We start from the raw sequence: 16,549 nt of genomic DNA, 5'->3' as shown, positions 1-16,549 counted from the left end.
CCCCTGGTCACCGCTGAAACCTGGGGTTCCAGGCTCAGCGACGAGTCCAAGATCACACCCAAGCTACGAACCTGCACAAAGCATAGGCAGAATCCTCCCCCCCCCCCACCACCACCACCCATTCTGCTCTGCCTCCCTGTCCCATCAGCAAAGATGCCACCAGCCAAAGAAGAGACGAAGCCCCTAGACGTACCTGAGTGTCAAATTTAGCAGCACTGTACAGGAAGGATTTGCATATGTCGTACATGCCGCCCGTTTCGCACGTGGCGTTTTCCAGGCAAGCGAAAATCTCGCAGCCCACCTGGAGGGCGCTGATCAAACAGCGGACCACATCTGCTGCAAAGAAAGAGAAAGGGAAGATTATGCCGAGGCTTCCATCATGTTTCCATAGCAGCTTCCTCAATCTCAACCAGAGGCATCTGCCGGCAATTGCTGAGTCACATTTGATTCCCAAGAAATGCACATTTTGTATTATTTTTGCCATTAGAAGAGATTTGGTTCTTAATTCCTCATTAATATTTGCATCGTAAGATAAGCAGATAAGGGTTAATTGCCTTAGGTTTAGTGCAAGATTCAAGATATACCCACTTTAAAGATTAACATGCACTTTTCTGTAGCCAAGTGTCTCATTCAATGAAGCAACGTTGCAATCTTCTCACACTGAAGATGGAAATCAGAGATTCTAAACCAGATATTTGAGCTTCCAAGAAAATGTAAGCAAGAGGGACATTTTCAGTTTAGAAAACAAACACATTTCAGATGCTATCCAGGAACCTATCCAGTGCAGACAAGGAATGGAATGAATATTCAGTATGTGTCTCCAGGCCAAGAATGGGGTTTCCCAACACTTCAGAAACAGCTTTGGAAGAAGAGAGGCAGGCCAACTTTTTCTGGAAGATTCTTGGCTGTTAGGACACACAGAAAACATGTTCTCTGAGCAAACAGACAATCGCTAGATGATAGACAGACAGAGACAGACAGACCCAATTATAATATAGGGTTCTGTCAATCTATCTATCTATATGTTCTGTGTTTCCTAAGAGTAGGAAATACTGCTTTGCACAGAAAATACTGTTCTCCTGTCCATAGAAGCCCTGGTAGTGCAGTGAAGCTCGGCCTGTCATTGAACATTGAAAAACCCAAGGTGCTGTTCCAGCAGGCACCAGCCAACCCCTCTCCAATGCCAGAGATACAGCTTAATGGTGTAACATTAGAAAATGTTGATCATTTCCGCTCCCTTGCCAGCCACCTCTCCACCAAAGTCAACATCGACACCGAAATACAACACCGCCTGAGCTCTGTGAGCGCAGCATTTTTCCGAATGAAGCAGAGAGTGTTTGAGGACCGGGACATCCGTAGGGAGACCAAGGTGCTTGTCTATAAAGCCATTCCCCTCCCAACCCTGCTCTATGCCTGCGAAACGTGGACTGTCTACAGACGTCACACTCAACTCCTGGAACGATTTTGCCTCTGGAAAATCCTGCAAATCTCTTGGGAAGACAAGCAGACAAATGTCAGCGTGCTGGAAGAAGCAAAGACTACCAGCATTGAAGTGATGGTCCTCCGTCATCAACTCCGCTGGACCGGCCACGTTGTCCGGATGCCCGACCACCGTCTTCCCAAAGCAGTTGCTCTACTCCGAACTCAAGAACGGAACACGGAATGTTGGTGGGCAGGAAAAGAGATTGAAAGATGGGCTCAAAGCCAACGTTAAAAACTCTGGCATAGACACGGAGAATTGGGAAGCCCTGGCCCTTGAGCGCTCCAGCTGGAGGTCAGCTGTGACCAGCAGTGCTGTGAAGTTTGAAGAGGCATGAATGGAGGGTCAAAGAGAGAAACATGCCAAGAGGAACTTGCATCAAGCCAACCCATTGTCCTCCCAACCCTGCTATACACCTGCGAGACGTGGACTCTACAGACGTCACATGCAACTCCTGGAACAATTCCATCAGCGTTCGGAAAATCCTGCAAATCTCTTGGGGAGACAAGCGGACAAACGTCAGCGTGCTGGAAGAAGCAAAGACCACCAGCATTGAAGAGATGGTCCTCTGCCATCAACTCCACTAAACCGGCCACGTTGTGTGGATGCCCGACCACCTTCTCCCAAAGCAGTTGCTCTAGTCCGAACTCAAGAACGGAAAATGGAACGTTGGTGGACAGGAAAAGAGATTGAAAGATGGGCTCAAAGCCAACCTTAAAAACTCTGGCATAGACACTGAGAACTGGGAAGCCCTGGCCCTTGAGCGCTCCAGCTGGAGGTCAGCTGTGACCAGCAGTGCTGTGAAGGCATGGGCTATTTTCCCCAAACTCCACCAATGTTCGCCTTTTTACATATTGAGTATTTGTGCCAAGTTTGGTCCAAATCCATCATTGTTTGAGTCCACAGTGCTCTTTGGATGTAAGTGAACTACAACTCCCAAACTCAAGGTCAATGCCCACCAAACCCTTCCAATATTTTCTATTCGTCATGGGAGTTCTGTGTTCCAAGTTTGGTTCAATTCCATCGTTGGTGGAGTTCAGAATGCTCTTTAAATATAGATTAACTATAAGTCTCAGCAACTACAACTTCCAATTGACAAAATCAATCTCCCTCAATCCCACCAGTGATCCTTTGCTGGAGTCCCTCAATCCCAACAGTATTCAAATTTGTGCATTTCGGGTATTTGTGCTAAATTTGGTCCAGTGGATGAAAATACATCCTGCCTATCAGATATTTACACAATGATTCATAACAGTAGCAAAATCGCAGTGATGAAGTAGCAATGAATATAATGTTATGGTTGGGGGTCACCACAACATGAGGAACTGTATTAAGGGGTCACGGCATTAGGAAGGTTGAGAAACACTGAGCTACAGAAAAAAGGTTAAAGCCTAAACACCAGGCTACTTCTCATTGGAGTGAACATATTTGATATATTATGGTTATAATATGCAACTGTCTGGTTCCTCCTGACACGATAAATAAATAAATTGCATTTCAGAATGCAATTTATTTATTTATCGTGTCAGGAGGAACCAGACAGTTGTATTACATTTTTAACAAAACAAACAAACAGACAAAACACAAAATTTGCAAGCTTGGTAGTTGATGAAATGTCCTTTGACCAGTATCTGGCCCCTTGGGGTGCCTCTGATGTTGCCGCAAGGAGGTCCTCCATTGTGCATGTGGCAGGGCTCAGGGTGCATTGCAGCAGGTGGTCAGTGGTTGGCTCTTCTCCACACTCGCATGCCGAGGATTCCACCCTGTAGCTCCATTTCTTGAGGTTGGCTCTACATCTCTTGGTGCCAGAGCGCAGTCTGTTCAGCGCCTTCCAAGTCGCCCAGTCTTCTGTGTGCCTGGGGGGAGTCTCTCATTGGGTATCAGCCATGGATTGAGGTTCTGGGTTTGAGCCTGCCACTTTTGGACTCTCACTTGCTGGGGTGTTCCAGCGAGTGTCTCTGTAGATCTTAGAAAACTATTTCTTGATTTAAGTCATTGACGTGCTGGCTGATACCCAAACAAGGGATGAGCTGGAGATGTCACTGCCTTGGTCCTTTCACTATTGGCTGCTACTTCCCGGCGGATGTCAGGTGGTGCAATACCGGCTAAGCAGTGTAGTTTCTCCAGTGGTGTAGGACGCAGACACCCCGTGACGATGTGGCATGTCTCACTATGAGCCACATCCACTGTTTTAGTGTGGTGTGATGTGTTCCACACTGGGCATGCATACTCAGCAGCAGAATAGCAGAGCGCAAGGGCAGATGTCTTCACTGTGTCTGGTTGTGATCCCCAGGTTGTGCCAGTCAGCTTTCGTATGATATTGTTTCTAGCACCCACTTTTTGCTTGATGTTCAGGCAGTGCTTCTTGTAGGTAAGAGCATGATCCAGAGTGACTCCCAGGTATTTGGGTGCGCTGCAATGCTCCAGTGGGATTCCTTCCCAGGTGATCCTCAGAGCTCGGGATGCTTGTCTGTTCTTAAGGTAAAAAGCACATATCTGTGTTTTAGATGGATTAGGGATCAGCTGGTTTTCCCTATAGTAGGCGGTAAGGGCACCTAGAGCTTTGCAGAGCTTCTGTTCAACCATCTCAAAGCTCCCTGTTTGAGTGGTAATGGCACGATCATCGGCATAGATCGTGCCTTCTGGCAGTGGCTGGTCATTTGTGTAGATGTTGAACATGGATGGAGCAAGCACGCTCCCCTGAGGCAGGCCGTTCTTCTGTTTCCGCCATCTACTTCTCTGGCCCTGGAACTCAACAAAAAAGCTCCTGTTTTGTAGCAGGTTTCCTATGAGGCGGGTGAGGTGGTCGTCCTTTGTGATATTAGGACTACCACCTCACCCACCTCATAGGAAACCTTTATAGATATTGAAACCATGATAAATTGTTTCCACCTGCCCTTATTTCTTCTATCCATTTCAATGACCAATTCTTTTTAGTTAATAAAAAATTATAATTTAGCCACTTCTCAGAAGGCAACAAAAGCATTCTCTCCTGACGTTTCACCTGCATCTGTGGCAGGCATCCTCAGAGGTTGAGGTAGGTTGAGGTATCTCTGGGAAACTAGAAAAATTGGGTTTATATATCTGTGGAATGCTGTCCAGGGTGGGAGAAAGAACTCTTGTCTGTTAGAGCTGAGTGTGAATGTTTCAATTGGCCACCCTGGTTACCATTTAATGTCCTTGCAGCTTCCTGCCTGGGGGAATCCTTTGTTGGGAAGTGAGGCAGGCCATTCTTCTGTTTCCGCCATCTGCTTCTCTGGCCCTGGAACTCAACAAAAAAGCTCCTGTTTTGTAACAGGTTTCCTATGAGGCGGGTGAGATGATAGTCCTTTGTGATATTATACATTTTTCTCAGGAGGAGGCAGTGGTTTTCCAGAATGCAATTATGATAAGGAATGAGATTTAAACGAAGCAAGTATCGGGATTTTCCTGGGCCGGAACTTCTCTCCCTGATTCCAAGGAAAACTTGCATTTATTATTGCAGGAAATCCACCTTGAGATGGGAATGATGACATGCAAAATAGAGTGGCAATGGCATGAGAATTCTTTTCTAAAGTCACTCATTTCCAGTTGTAAGTGCAGTTATCTAGGAACTGACATATTTCCAAATATCTTGGTTTATCCCTTCCAAATGTCAGCAGAACAAATTCCATACCATTAGGATCCCAGTAGTTTATCCCTCACTATCTTCACAACAATATGTTTCTATGGTTTCAAGTTATAACTTTGCAATTCAGCCAGCTTGATATGCACGGTGGCTCTTATTGGTTTTAGAGACAGTGGGATAATCGAAACGCTATGTTTCTATAGTAACCAAGTACAATACTCTAATACAGTGCTGCAGAGCCTTGCAGATAGATAGATTTTATATATATATATATATATATATATATATATATATATATATATATATTAGGCCTGGGCGGTTTCGTTCGTTAATTTTGTTATTCGTTAATTATTCGTTATTTTTAATAATAACAAAACGATTACAAAACATATTTTCAAACCCGGAAGGGTTTAAAAATAACGAAATGGCATCCCCCATTCTTTTAACGAGCTTCCGCCCGTTTCGGAAATGGGATGGAGGATGCTGCTGGTGCCCTGGGAGGCTGGAGCCAATCAGCAAGCCAGCAGTGCACCGTGGCAGTGTCTGATTGGCCGGCAAGGCCTTTAAAAGCGGCTCCGCGTGGCCGCGGAGCTCATTTGCGCGGAGGCGAGGGAGGAGGAGAGAGGTCCGGGAGGGATGCTTGCTTTGGGTTGGCGTGCTTTGGGTTGGCTTCTGGTTTCTGGCTTCGTTGGTAGGAAAAAGACTTTTTTTGGGTTGGCTTCGTTGGGAAAGACTCTTTTGTGTGTGATTGCTTCACATCACGGCCAGTTTTTGGTTATTTTCCATTTTTGAACATTTTTTAAAAATACCTGTGTTTTATTCTTAAAAAAAATACAAAAAATATTCTAAAAAAAGAAAAGAAACTTCTGTTCCTGTGTGCTCTCATTTGCACTGTCTTTTGGCTGTGTTAGCTGTACATTAGGGCCAGTTTTTGGTCAATTTTCCATTTCTGAACATTATCTGAAAATACCTGTGTTTTATTCTTAAAAAAAATACCAAAAATATTCCCAAAAAAAAAGAGCCTCCTGTTGGTTTGTGCTCTCCATTGCCTTGTCTCCTGCCTGTGTTAGCTCTACATCAGGGCCAGTTTTTGGTCAATTTTCCATTTCTGAACATTATCATGCGCAAAAACGCGGGCGCCATCTTAACGAATCGATTCGTTATTCCAGGGTTCCCAGATTAACGAAAATTTCGTTAACGGTTTGCGCATGCGCTAAAACGCGGGGCGCCATCTTAACGAATCGATTCGTTATTCCCGTCAAATTACGAAATTTCGTAAATATTAACGAAATTTCGTAAATACCGAACTTTTTTTTTGGAAAATTTTGTAAATATTTTAAATATCGAAACAAAAAAACACCCCAATTACAAATCGATTTTAGAAACAAATTTTTCCGTTGTTACCCAGGCCTAATATATATATATATATATATATCTGGAGAAACATAGTTGCCTACATGAATGGGAAAGTACAGTCAAATAAATCTCTAGCAATTGATTCTGTTGGTATCTTAGTATGTGAGTATTTTTTACTATTTATTTACTATATTTATATACCACCTTGAGTCGCCTGCGGGCTGAGAAGGGCAGTATATAAATATAGTAAATAAATAATCTATATAAATAAAAATGTAATGTCCGTTTGTGGGATTAACAGAACTCAAAAACCACTGGGGGAATTGACACCAAATTTGGACACAAGACACCTAACAACCAAATGTATGTCCTTCACTCAAAAAAAAAAAAGATTTTGTCATTTGGGAGTTGTAGTTGCTGGGATTTATAGTTCACCTACAATCAAAGAGCATTCTGAACACCAATGATGGAACTGAACCACAGGACTTCCACAACCAACAGAAAATACTGAAAGGGTTTGGTGAGCATTGACGTTGAGTTTGGGAGTTGTAGTACACCTACATCCAGAGAGCACTGTGGACTCAAACAATGATGGATCTGGACCAAACTTGGAAAGAATACTCAACATGCTCAAATGGGAACATTAGCAGAGTTAGGGAAATTAGACCTTGACATTTAGGAGCTGTAGTTACTGAGATTTATAGTTCACCTACAATTAAAGAGCAATCTGAACCCCACGAACGATAGAATTGGGGCAAACTTCCCACACAGGACCCCTATGACCAATAGAAAATACTTAAGGCCATCCAGTCCAACCTCCTTCACCAGGGCAAGAAAACGTAATCAAATACTGTTTACCCACAATCATAAAGAAACATATATTAGAAACCTACACTTTCTCATTATTTTATTTTCCAGATCACCAGACTGGGCCACAGCGATGCGGCATAGACAGCGAGAACTGGGAAGCCCTGGCCCTTGAGCACTCCAGCTGGAGGTAAGCTGTGACCAGCAGTGCTGTAGAATTTGAAGAGGCACGAATAGAGGGTGAAAGAGAGAAACGTGCCAAGAGGAAGGCGTGCCGAGCCAAACTTGACCGGGACCGCCTTCCGTCTGGAAACCGATGTCCTCACTGGGGAAAACATGCGGGTCAAGAATAGGGCTCCACAGTCACCTACAGACCCACCGCCAGGACACTGATCTTGGAAGACAATCTTACTCAGACCCACTCTACATCCTGGTGCGGTTTGGAAGAATTTGGCAATGGATGATGGCACTTCATCACTTCACTCACTTCCTGAGACCACCGAGACTCTCGCCAATGACTGATCAAGACCAAACTTGGCACACAGAGTCCCCATGACCCACTCTACATCCTGGTGCACTTTCGAGGAGGACAGACCATGGATGATGGGACTTCAAGTACTTCCACTCCCTTCCCAAGACTGCTGCAACCCTCATCTAATGTCCGATCAAGACCAAACTTGGCACACAGAGCCCCCATGACCCACTCTACATCCCGATGCTGTTTGGAGGAGGACGGACGATGGATGATGGATGATGGGACTTCCAGTACCTTCACCCACTTCCGGAAACCACAGCGACACTTATCCAAATACCAAGAAAGACCAAACTTGGCACAGAGAGCCCCCTTGGCCAACTCAACATTCTAGTGAGGTTTGGGGGAGAACAGATTATGGAGGATGGGACTTGCAGTACTTAAACTCACTTTCTGAGACTGCTGTGACCCTCATCCATTGACTGATCAAGACCAAACCTAGCACACAGAGCCCTCATGACCCACTCTCCATCCTGGTGCAGTTTGGAGGAGGATGGACCACAGATGATGGGACTCGCAGTACCTTCACTAACTTCCTGAGACCACTGCGAGCCATATAAATAACTGATAAAAACCAACCTTGATACACAATTCCTTTCTCAAATAACCCGGGCAGCGCCGGGTCCCCAAGCTAGTCTATATAAATAAAAATGTAATGTTGGTTTGTGGGATTAACAGAATTCAAAAACCACTGGAAGAATTGACACCAAATTTGGACACAAGACATCTAACATCCCAATGTATGTCCTTCACTCAAAAAATGGATTTTGTCATTTGGGAGTTGTAGTTGCTGGGATTTATAGTTCACCTACAATCAAAGAGCATTCTGAACCCCACCAACGATGGAATTGAACCAAATTTGGCACACAGTTCTCCCATGACCAACAGAAAATACTGGAAGGGTTTGGTAGGCAATGTCCTTTGGTTTGGGAATTGTAGTTCACCTACATCCAGAGATCACTGTAGACTCAACCAATGATGGATCTGGACCAAACTCTACACTAATACTCAATATACCCAAATGTGAACACTGGTGGAGTTTGGGGGAAATGGAATCTTGACATTTGGGAGTTGTAGTTGCTGGGATTTATAGTTCACCTACAATCACAGATCATTCTGAACCCCACCAATGATAGAATTGGGCCAAACCTCCCACACAGAACCACCATGTGGGCCACAGTGATGCATTGTGGGGGATAGCTAGTTATTATATAATCCAGTTCAAAGAAGATAATCTGGATTTTATATGTGCAGTGTGGAAGGGGCCATTGAACCACTGGAAAGCAAAGGTGTCACTGGCCAACTTGGGATTCCATATTTCAGAATTCCAAATAAGGGATGTTCAACATATTGTTTTCACACACACCCATCTATGTATACATATACACACTTTCTAAGAGATTTTATCTAAGTTGAAGATGGGTGGGAGAAAAAAACCTGCTTAGGTTTTTCTCAGACAAGAGATCAGGTTGAAGATCCAAAGTAAATATGGGCAGCAAATTATACTTAATAGTACAAGTTGAGCATCCCTTGTTGTCCAAAACTGTCCATATAGGTGGCTGAGACAGTGACACCTTTGCCTTTTGGTGCAAAATAACTTCCAGACAATTTGAATGAGGTGTCTAGGAAACGTCAAGGCTGTGTTTAGAGTTGGTCCCATCTCTAAACACAGGCTTCCTCTGACATTAAGCCTAGTGAGTGGTGGTCGGGGAGGGGGGGGTACTCATCTCCATTTCTAAACCAAAGAGCTGGTGTTGTCTGTAGACATCTCCAAGGTCATGTGGCCAGCATGACTGAATGGAGTGCCATTACCTTGATCTATTCATATTTGCAGGTTTTTGAATTGCTAGGTTGGCAGAAGCTGGGCCTAACAGGAGGAGCTCACCCCGCTCTCTAGATTCGAAGCACCAACCTTTCTGTCAGCAAGTTCAACAGCTCAGTGGTTTAACCCGCTGGCCAGTTAAAACAGTTTTTGACCATTTATAGATGTGTAAATTTGGATCAAACCAGTTGTCCTCTCCCCCCCCCCCCCCAAGTCATGTATGTCCTTGATACCAGAATGAGTTCAGCTTTCGTGTCAAGCAGAATTCTAAAAGGAAGATGGTTCAAAGTTATGATGCTAGAGTAGAGAAAGCCCTTCCTCCCACAATAAATTGCCCCCATTTGTGGGACACAGAAGAAGACTTCTTAGTTGTTGTAGGTTTTTTGGGCTATATGGCCCTGTTCTATAGGCATTCTCTCCTGATGTTTCGCCTGCATCTATGGCAAGCATCCTCAGAGGTAGTGAGGTCATGCAGGTGAAACGTCAGGAGAGAATGCCTCTAGAACATGGCCATATAGCCCGAAAAAACCTACAACAGCCCAGTGATTCCGGCCATGAAAGCCTTCGACAATATGAAGACTTCTTAGATAGTCTTCTAGCTCTGATGGCTGAGGTTTTGTTCCTGGAGACATATTACATATCACAGACATATCAACTTGGGTCTGTTACAACATGCTGAATGGGGCGCTGTTACCTTCCTGCCGATGCAGTACCTATTGGTCTACTCATATTTGCATGTTTTCGAACTGCTAGGTTGGCTAAAGTTGGGGCTAACAGTGGGAGCTCACCCCACTCCCCAGATTCAAATCGCTAACCTTTCGGTCAGCAAGCTCAGCAGCTCAGCGCTTTAACCCACTGGGCTATTGCAGGCAGTATTTTTGAGAAGTAAATAAAAATAATAAAAATTCCAAAATCTAAAACAGTGGTTCCCAAACTGTGGTCTGTGGACCAAGTAACAGTGGTATGCAAGAACTAAAATATGGACTGTGGCCTCATTGTTACTACATTGTTGCAATGAGAGCAACTGGTCTTGCAAAACCCTCTTATAGTGCTGAGGCTTATTAAATACTAGCCATCCCCTGCCACGCTTTGCTGTGGCCTACATGGGGGTTCTGTGTGGGAGGTTTGGCCCAATTCTATTGTTGGTAGGGTTCAAAATGCTCTGTGATTGTAGGTGAACTATAAATCCCAGCAACTACAACTCCCAAATGTCAAGATTCTATTTTTCCCAAACTCCACCAGTGTTCACATTTGAGCATATTGAGTATTTGTGTAGAGTTTGGTCCAGATCCATCATTGTTTGAGTCCACAGTGATCTCTGGATGTAGGTGAACTACAACTCCAAAACCAAAGGACACTGCCCACCAAACCCTTCCAGTATTTTCTGTTGGTCATGGGAGAACTGTGCCAAGTTTGGTTCAATTCCATCGTTGTTGGAGTTCAGAATGCTCTTTGATTGTAGGTAAACTATAAATCCCAGCAACTACAACTCCCAAATGACAAAATCCATTTTTTGAGTGAAGGACATACATTGGGTTGTTAGGTGTCTTGTGTCCAAATTTGGTGCCAATTCGTCCAGTGGTTTTTGAGTTCTGTTAATCCCACAAACGAACATTACATTTTTATTTATATAGAGAAGAGATGGTTTTCTGTGGATTACTGGATGGCATATGTTTTGTTTCAGAAACTAGAGCTGATGGGGTCTATCCAATGCAATTTTCTGAATCAGCACCCGAAATAACCAAACCAAATGTAAAGTTGACCAAAATTGATTTTTAACCCTTTTGGTACTAATGTTGGAGAGTGGTCCCTGGTCAAAGTGGTCCCTGGTCAAAGTAGGTTTGGGAACCACTGATCTGAAAGAATCCAAAATATGGAGCATTACTGGTCCCAAACATTAGGAAGAATGGATAGTCAAACAGTATTCCAAAATAGTCAGAACTGTCAGAACTGACCACGGAACAACAGACGGGTTCAAGATTGGGAAAGGTGTACGGCAAGGCTGCATCCTCTCACCCAACCTTTTTAACGTGTATGCAGAACACATCATGCGAGGATGTGCGGGGATTGAGGAATGCAAAGCTGGGGTGAAAATTGCTGGAAGGAACATTAACAACCTCAGATATGCAGATGACACCATTCGGATGGCCAAAAGCGAGGAGGAGCTGAGGAACCTTCTAACCAAGGTGAAAGAAGAAAGCGCAAAAGCTGGGTTGCAGCTAAACATCAAAAAAACCAAGATTATGGCAACAAGAATGATTGACAACTGGGAAATAGAGGGAGAAAACGTAGAGGCCATGACAGACTTTGTATTTCTAGGCGCAAAGATGACTGCAGATGCAGACTGTGGCCAGGAAATCAGAAGACGCTTCCTTCTTGGGAGGAGAGCAATGTCCAGTCTCGATAAAATAGTCAAGAGTAGAGACATCAGACTGGCAACAAAGATCCATTGCCTAGTCAAAGCCATGGTCTTCCCTGTAGTCACCTACGGATGTGAGAGCTGGACCAGAAGGAAGGCTGAGCGAAGGAAGAGAGATGCTTTTGAGCTGTGGTGTTGGAAGAAAGTGCTGAGAGTGCCTTGGACTGTGAGAAGATCCAACCAGTTCATCCTCCACGAAAGAAAGCCTGACTGCTCATTGGAGGGAAGGAGACTAGAGACAAAGTGGAAGTCCTTTGGCCACATCATGAGGAGACAGGAAAGCCTAGAGAAGACAATGATGCTGGGGAAAGTGGAAGGCAAAAGGAAGAGGGGCCGACCAAGGGCAAGATGGATGGATGGCATCCTTGAAGTGACTGGACTGACCTTGAAGGAGCTGGGGCTGGTGACGGCCGACAGGGAGCTCTGGCGTGGGCTGGTCCATGAGGTCACGAAGAGTCGGAGACGACTGAACGAATGAACAACATTCCAAAATACTGTTTGAAATATAGAACATTCCCAGTCCCAAGCATTTCAGGTAAGAGCCCATAGGAGAAATGTCTCGGAATAGGTGGGCTACATTGTCAAGTGTGTCCAAAATGAAAGGACCACCTCCAAGGCTACCTCACTTGAACCCTCACATCTCAGCACCATCCATTTGCGGCTGCAAAAAGGGAGAGAAATGAAAGTCACTCTCCAGTGGCATTTCTATGTCACTCCGTGTTGAAAATCGTGATGTCACCCCCATTACATGGACCACACAATATTGTCAATGACACTTTGAATCGCATGGTTTTGCCCTCCCACCTCCCAGTTTTGTTGCAGATGGTTTTTGATGGTCCTGGTTTTGACCAAAGATCTAGTACTTGAAGTGTCCTTCAAGTACTAGATCTTTGGTCAAAACCAGGACCATCAAAAACCATCTGCAACAAAACTGGGAGGTGGGAGGGCAAAACCATGCGATTCAAAGTGTCATTGTGACCGGATAACTAATTGCAGGAGATTCAAAAAGTACATCAATTTCAGCCTTGAGTCAGAACATGTAAACTGCATTTAAGTAAAATGCTTTTTGTGGTTTTAACAAACTACACTCACTCACAGGAAGGGCACAAGAACCCACTTTTTTACTCGTATCAGAAGCAACTTGAGAAACTGCAATTCGCTTCGGGTGTGAGATAATTGGCTGTCAGCAAGGACGTTGCCCAGGGGACACCTGGATGAGTTACCATCCTATGGGAGGATTCTCTCATGTCCCTGCATGGGAAGCTGGAGCTGACAGATGGGAGCTCATCCTGTCTCACGGATTTGAACCACCAACCTTCAGATCAGCAGTTCAGTCGGCACAAGGGTTTAACCCATTGCGCCACTGTAGATCCATGAAAAGGGAAAACTGCAAATCAAGACATTGCTGGGTTGTAGGTTTTTCGGGCTATATGGCTATGTTCTAGAGGCATTCTCTCCTGACGTTTCGCCTGCATCTATGGCAAGCATCCTCAGAGTTATGAGGATGCTTGTCAAAGATGCAGGCCAAACGTCAGGAGAGAATGCCTCTAGAACATAGCCATATAGCCCGAAAAAAAACCTACAACAACCCAGTGATTCCGGCCATGAAAGCCTTCAACAATACGAAGACTTCTTAGACAGTCTTCTAGCTCTGATGGCTGGGGTTTTCTTCCTGGAGACATATCACATATAACAGACATATCAACAGGTGTGTTACAACATGCTGAATGGAGTGCTGTTGCCTTCCTGCCGAAGCAGTACCTATTGGTCTACTTATATTTGCATGTTTTCGAACTGCTAGGTTGGCTAAAGTTGGGGCTAACAGTGGGAGCTCACCTCACTCCCCAGATTCGAACTGCTAACCTTTTGGTCAGCAAGTTCAGCGCTTTAACCCGCTGCATGATTGGAGGCAGTATTTTTGAAAGCTTTTGACAATACAAAGACATTGCTCTTTTTCCCCCTTCACAGAACACTTCTTTAGGCTTGTGCCTAAAGATTTCTCAAGAGATTTCTCAAGATTTCTCAAGAGAACACTGAAAATCAAATCCACAAAACGCCTTTCCTTGGATGAGAATGGATGCATCTGGGACTCAATTTACACTATAGAATGGATGCAGTCTGACACTAGCTTCACTGCCATGGCTCGACGCTATGGAAAACTGGAAGCATCACAAGGTCCATCACCTTCTTGGCCAAAGGCAACATGTCAACATTGGTCTGAGGCATTATCCGCAGACTAGACATGGCTCTATGGATGCATCTATAGTAATACACTTCAATATGCGTATTTATAGTCGTTTTGCAATGTTTTTGTGTTGACACTATTCTGTAACCCGCCTCGGGCCATGAGGAGAGGCGGGTAAGAAATAACATTATTACTATTATGATCTAGACCAGTGGTTCTCAATCTTTCTCATGCCGTGACCCCTTAATACAGTTCCTCATGACCCCCAAACATAACATTATTTTCCATGCTACTTCATAACTGTAATTTTGCTCCTGTCATGAATCGTCATGTAAATATCTGATATGCAGGATGGATTTTCAGTCACTGGACTAAATTTGGCACAGATTACCCAATACGCCTGAATTTGAATACTGGTGAGGCTGGGGGGGTGGGGGGAGGGCTGATTTTTTCATTTGGGAGTTGTAGTTGCTGGGATTTATAGTTCGCCTACATCCAGAGAGCACTGTGGACTCAAACAATGATGGATCTGATGGACCAAACTTGGCACTCAGTATGCCCAAATGTGAAAACTGGTGGAGTTTGCCATTTAGGAATTATAGTTGCTGGAATTTGTAGTTCACCTACAATCAAAGAGCATTCTGAACTCCACCAACGATGGAAATGAACCAAATTTAGTACACAGAACTCCCATGACCTACAGAAAATACTGGAAGGGTTTAGTGGGCATTGACCTTGAGTTTTGGAATTGTAGTTCACCTACACCCAGAGAGCACTGTGGACTCAAACAATGATGGATCTGGACCAAACTTGCGATGAATGCTAAATATGCCCAAATGTGAACACTGGTGGAGTTTTGGGGAGAATAGACCTTGACATTTGGGAGTTGTCATTGCTGGGGTTTATAGTTCACTTACAATCAAAGAGCATTCTGAATTCCACCAACGATGGAATTGAACCAAACTTGGCACACAGAAATCCCATGACCAACAGAAGATACTGGAAGAGTTTGGTGGGCATTGACCTTGAGTTTTGGAGTTGTAGTTCACCTACATCCAGAGAGCACTGTGGACTCAAACCATGATGGATCTGATGGACCAAACTTGGCACTCAGTATGCCCAAATGTGAAAATTGGTGGAGTCTGCCATTTAGGAATTATAGTTGCTGGAATTTGTAGTTCACCTACAATCAAAGAGCATTCTGAACTCCACCAACGATGGAAATAAACCTAACTTAGTACACAGAACTCCCATGACCTACAGAAAATACTGGAAGGGTTTGGTGGGCATTGACCTTGAGTTTTGGAATTGTAGTTCACCTACACCCAGAGAACACTGTGGACTCAAACAATGATGGATCTGGACCAAACTTGCGATGAATGCTAAATATGCCCAAATGTGAACACTGCTGGAGTTTGAGGAAAATAGATCTTGATATTTGGGAGTTGTCATTGCTGGGATTTATAGTTCACCTATAATCAAAGAGCATTCTGAATTCCACCAATGATGGAAATGAACCAAACTTGGTACACAGAACTCTCATGAACTACAGAAAATACTGGAAGGGTTTGGTGGGCATTGACCTTGAGTTTTGGAATTGTAGTTCACCTACATCCAGAGAACACTGTGGACTCAAACAATGATGGATCTGAGGGTCCAAACTTGGCACTCAGTACGCCCAAATGTGAAAACTGGTGGAGTTTGCCATTTAGGAATTATAGTTGCTGGAATTTGTAGTTCACCTACAATCAAAGAGCATTCTGAACCCCACCAACAATAGAATTGGGGCAAACTTCCCACACCAAAACCCTATGACCACTGATGGTCTTTGGTGACCCCGTCACCCCTCACAACCTCCCAGTTGGGAAACACTGCTCTAGACTGACACTGCTCAACATACAAACGCAGAGAAGGCTAAGACTTTGTAGAACAGCAACTCCCAGGACTGCATAGCATTGAGACATGGTGGTCAAACTGATGTCAAACTGCATCCATTCTACAATGTAGATGTCCATATCTCATATTGCTTGAACAGACATACATTTCTCTCAAGCCGTGGCAATACACACACCTTTCCTTCAAGGCGGTGACAAAGTGTATCCATTCTACTGTGCAGATGCCCACATGAATGGTTTGCATGGTGATGCATGCAGCTTTCCTTCAAAGTGGTGTCGAAGTGCATGAATCCTACAGTACAGATGCTTGCGACATTGTTTACATGGACATACATTTCTCTCAAGTGGTGTCAATGTCAAACTGCATCCATTCTACAATCTTGATGCCTTCATGAATTGTAGGCATAGCAACACACACACCTTTCCTTCAAAGTGGTGTCAAAGTG

General features: G+C 44.3%; 1 protein-coding gene across 2 annotated transcripts in view; it reads right to left on the bottom strand.

Moving 5' to 3' along the window:
• The window catches only part of STC1 (stanniocalcin 1), a 45,117-nt gene that overhangs the window by 25,543 nt on the left and 3,025 nt on the right, over positions 1–16,549 (bottom strand). The window contains exon 2 of one of the 2 annotated variants that reach the window (XM_060787368.2): positions 194–336. In XM_060787368.2, the coding sequence (XP_060643351.2) occupies positions 194–336 (143 nt within the window). The remainder of the gene's footprint in view (positions 1–193; positions 337–16,549) is intronic. The other variant, XM_060787369.2, reaches the window with a different exon arrangement.

This window comes from Anolis sagrei, chromosome 7, assembly GCF_037176765.1.
Source record: "Anolis sagrei isolate rAnoSag1 chromosome 7, rAnoSag1.mat, whole genome shotgun sequence".
NCBI lineage: Eukaryota > Metazoa > Chordata > Lepidosauria > Squamata > Dactyloidae > Anolis > Anolis sagrei.
Note: the sequence above shows the minus strand (reverse complement) of the source record. Positions and strands in the feature narration are given on the sequence as shown.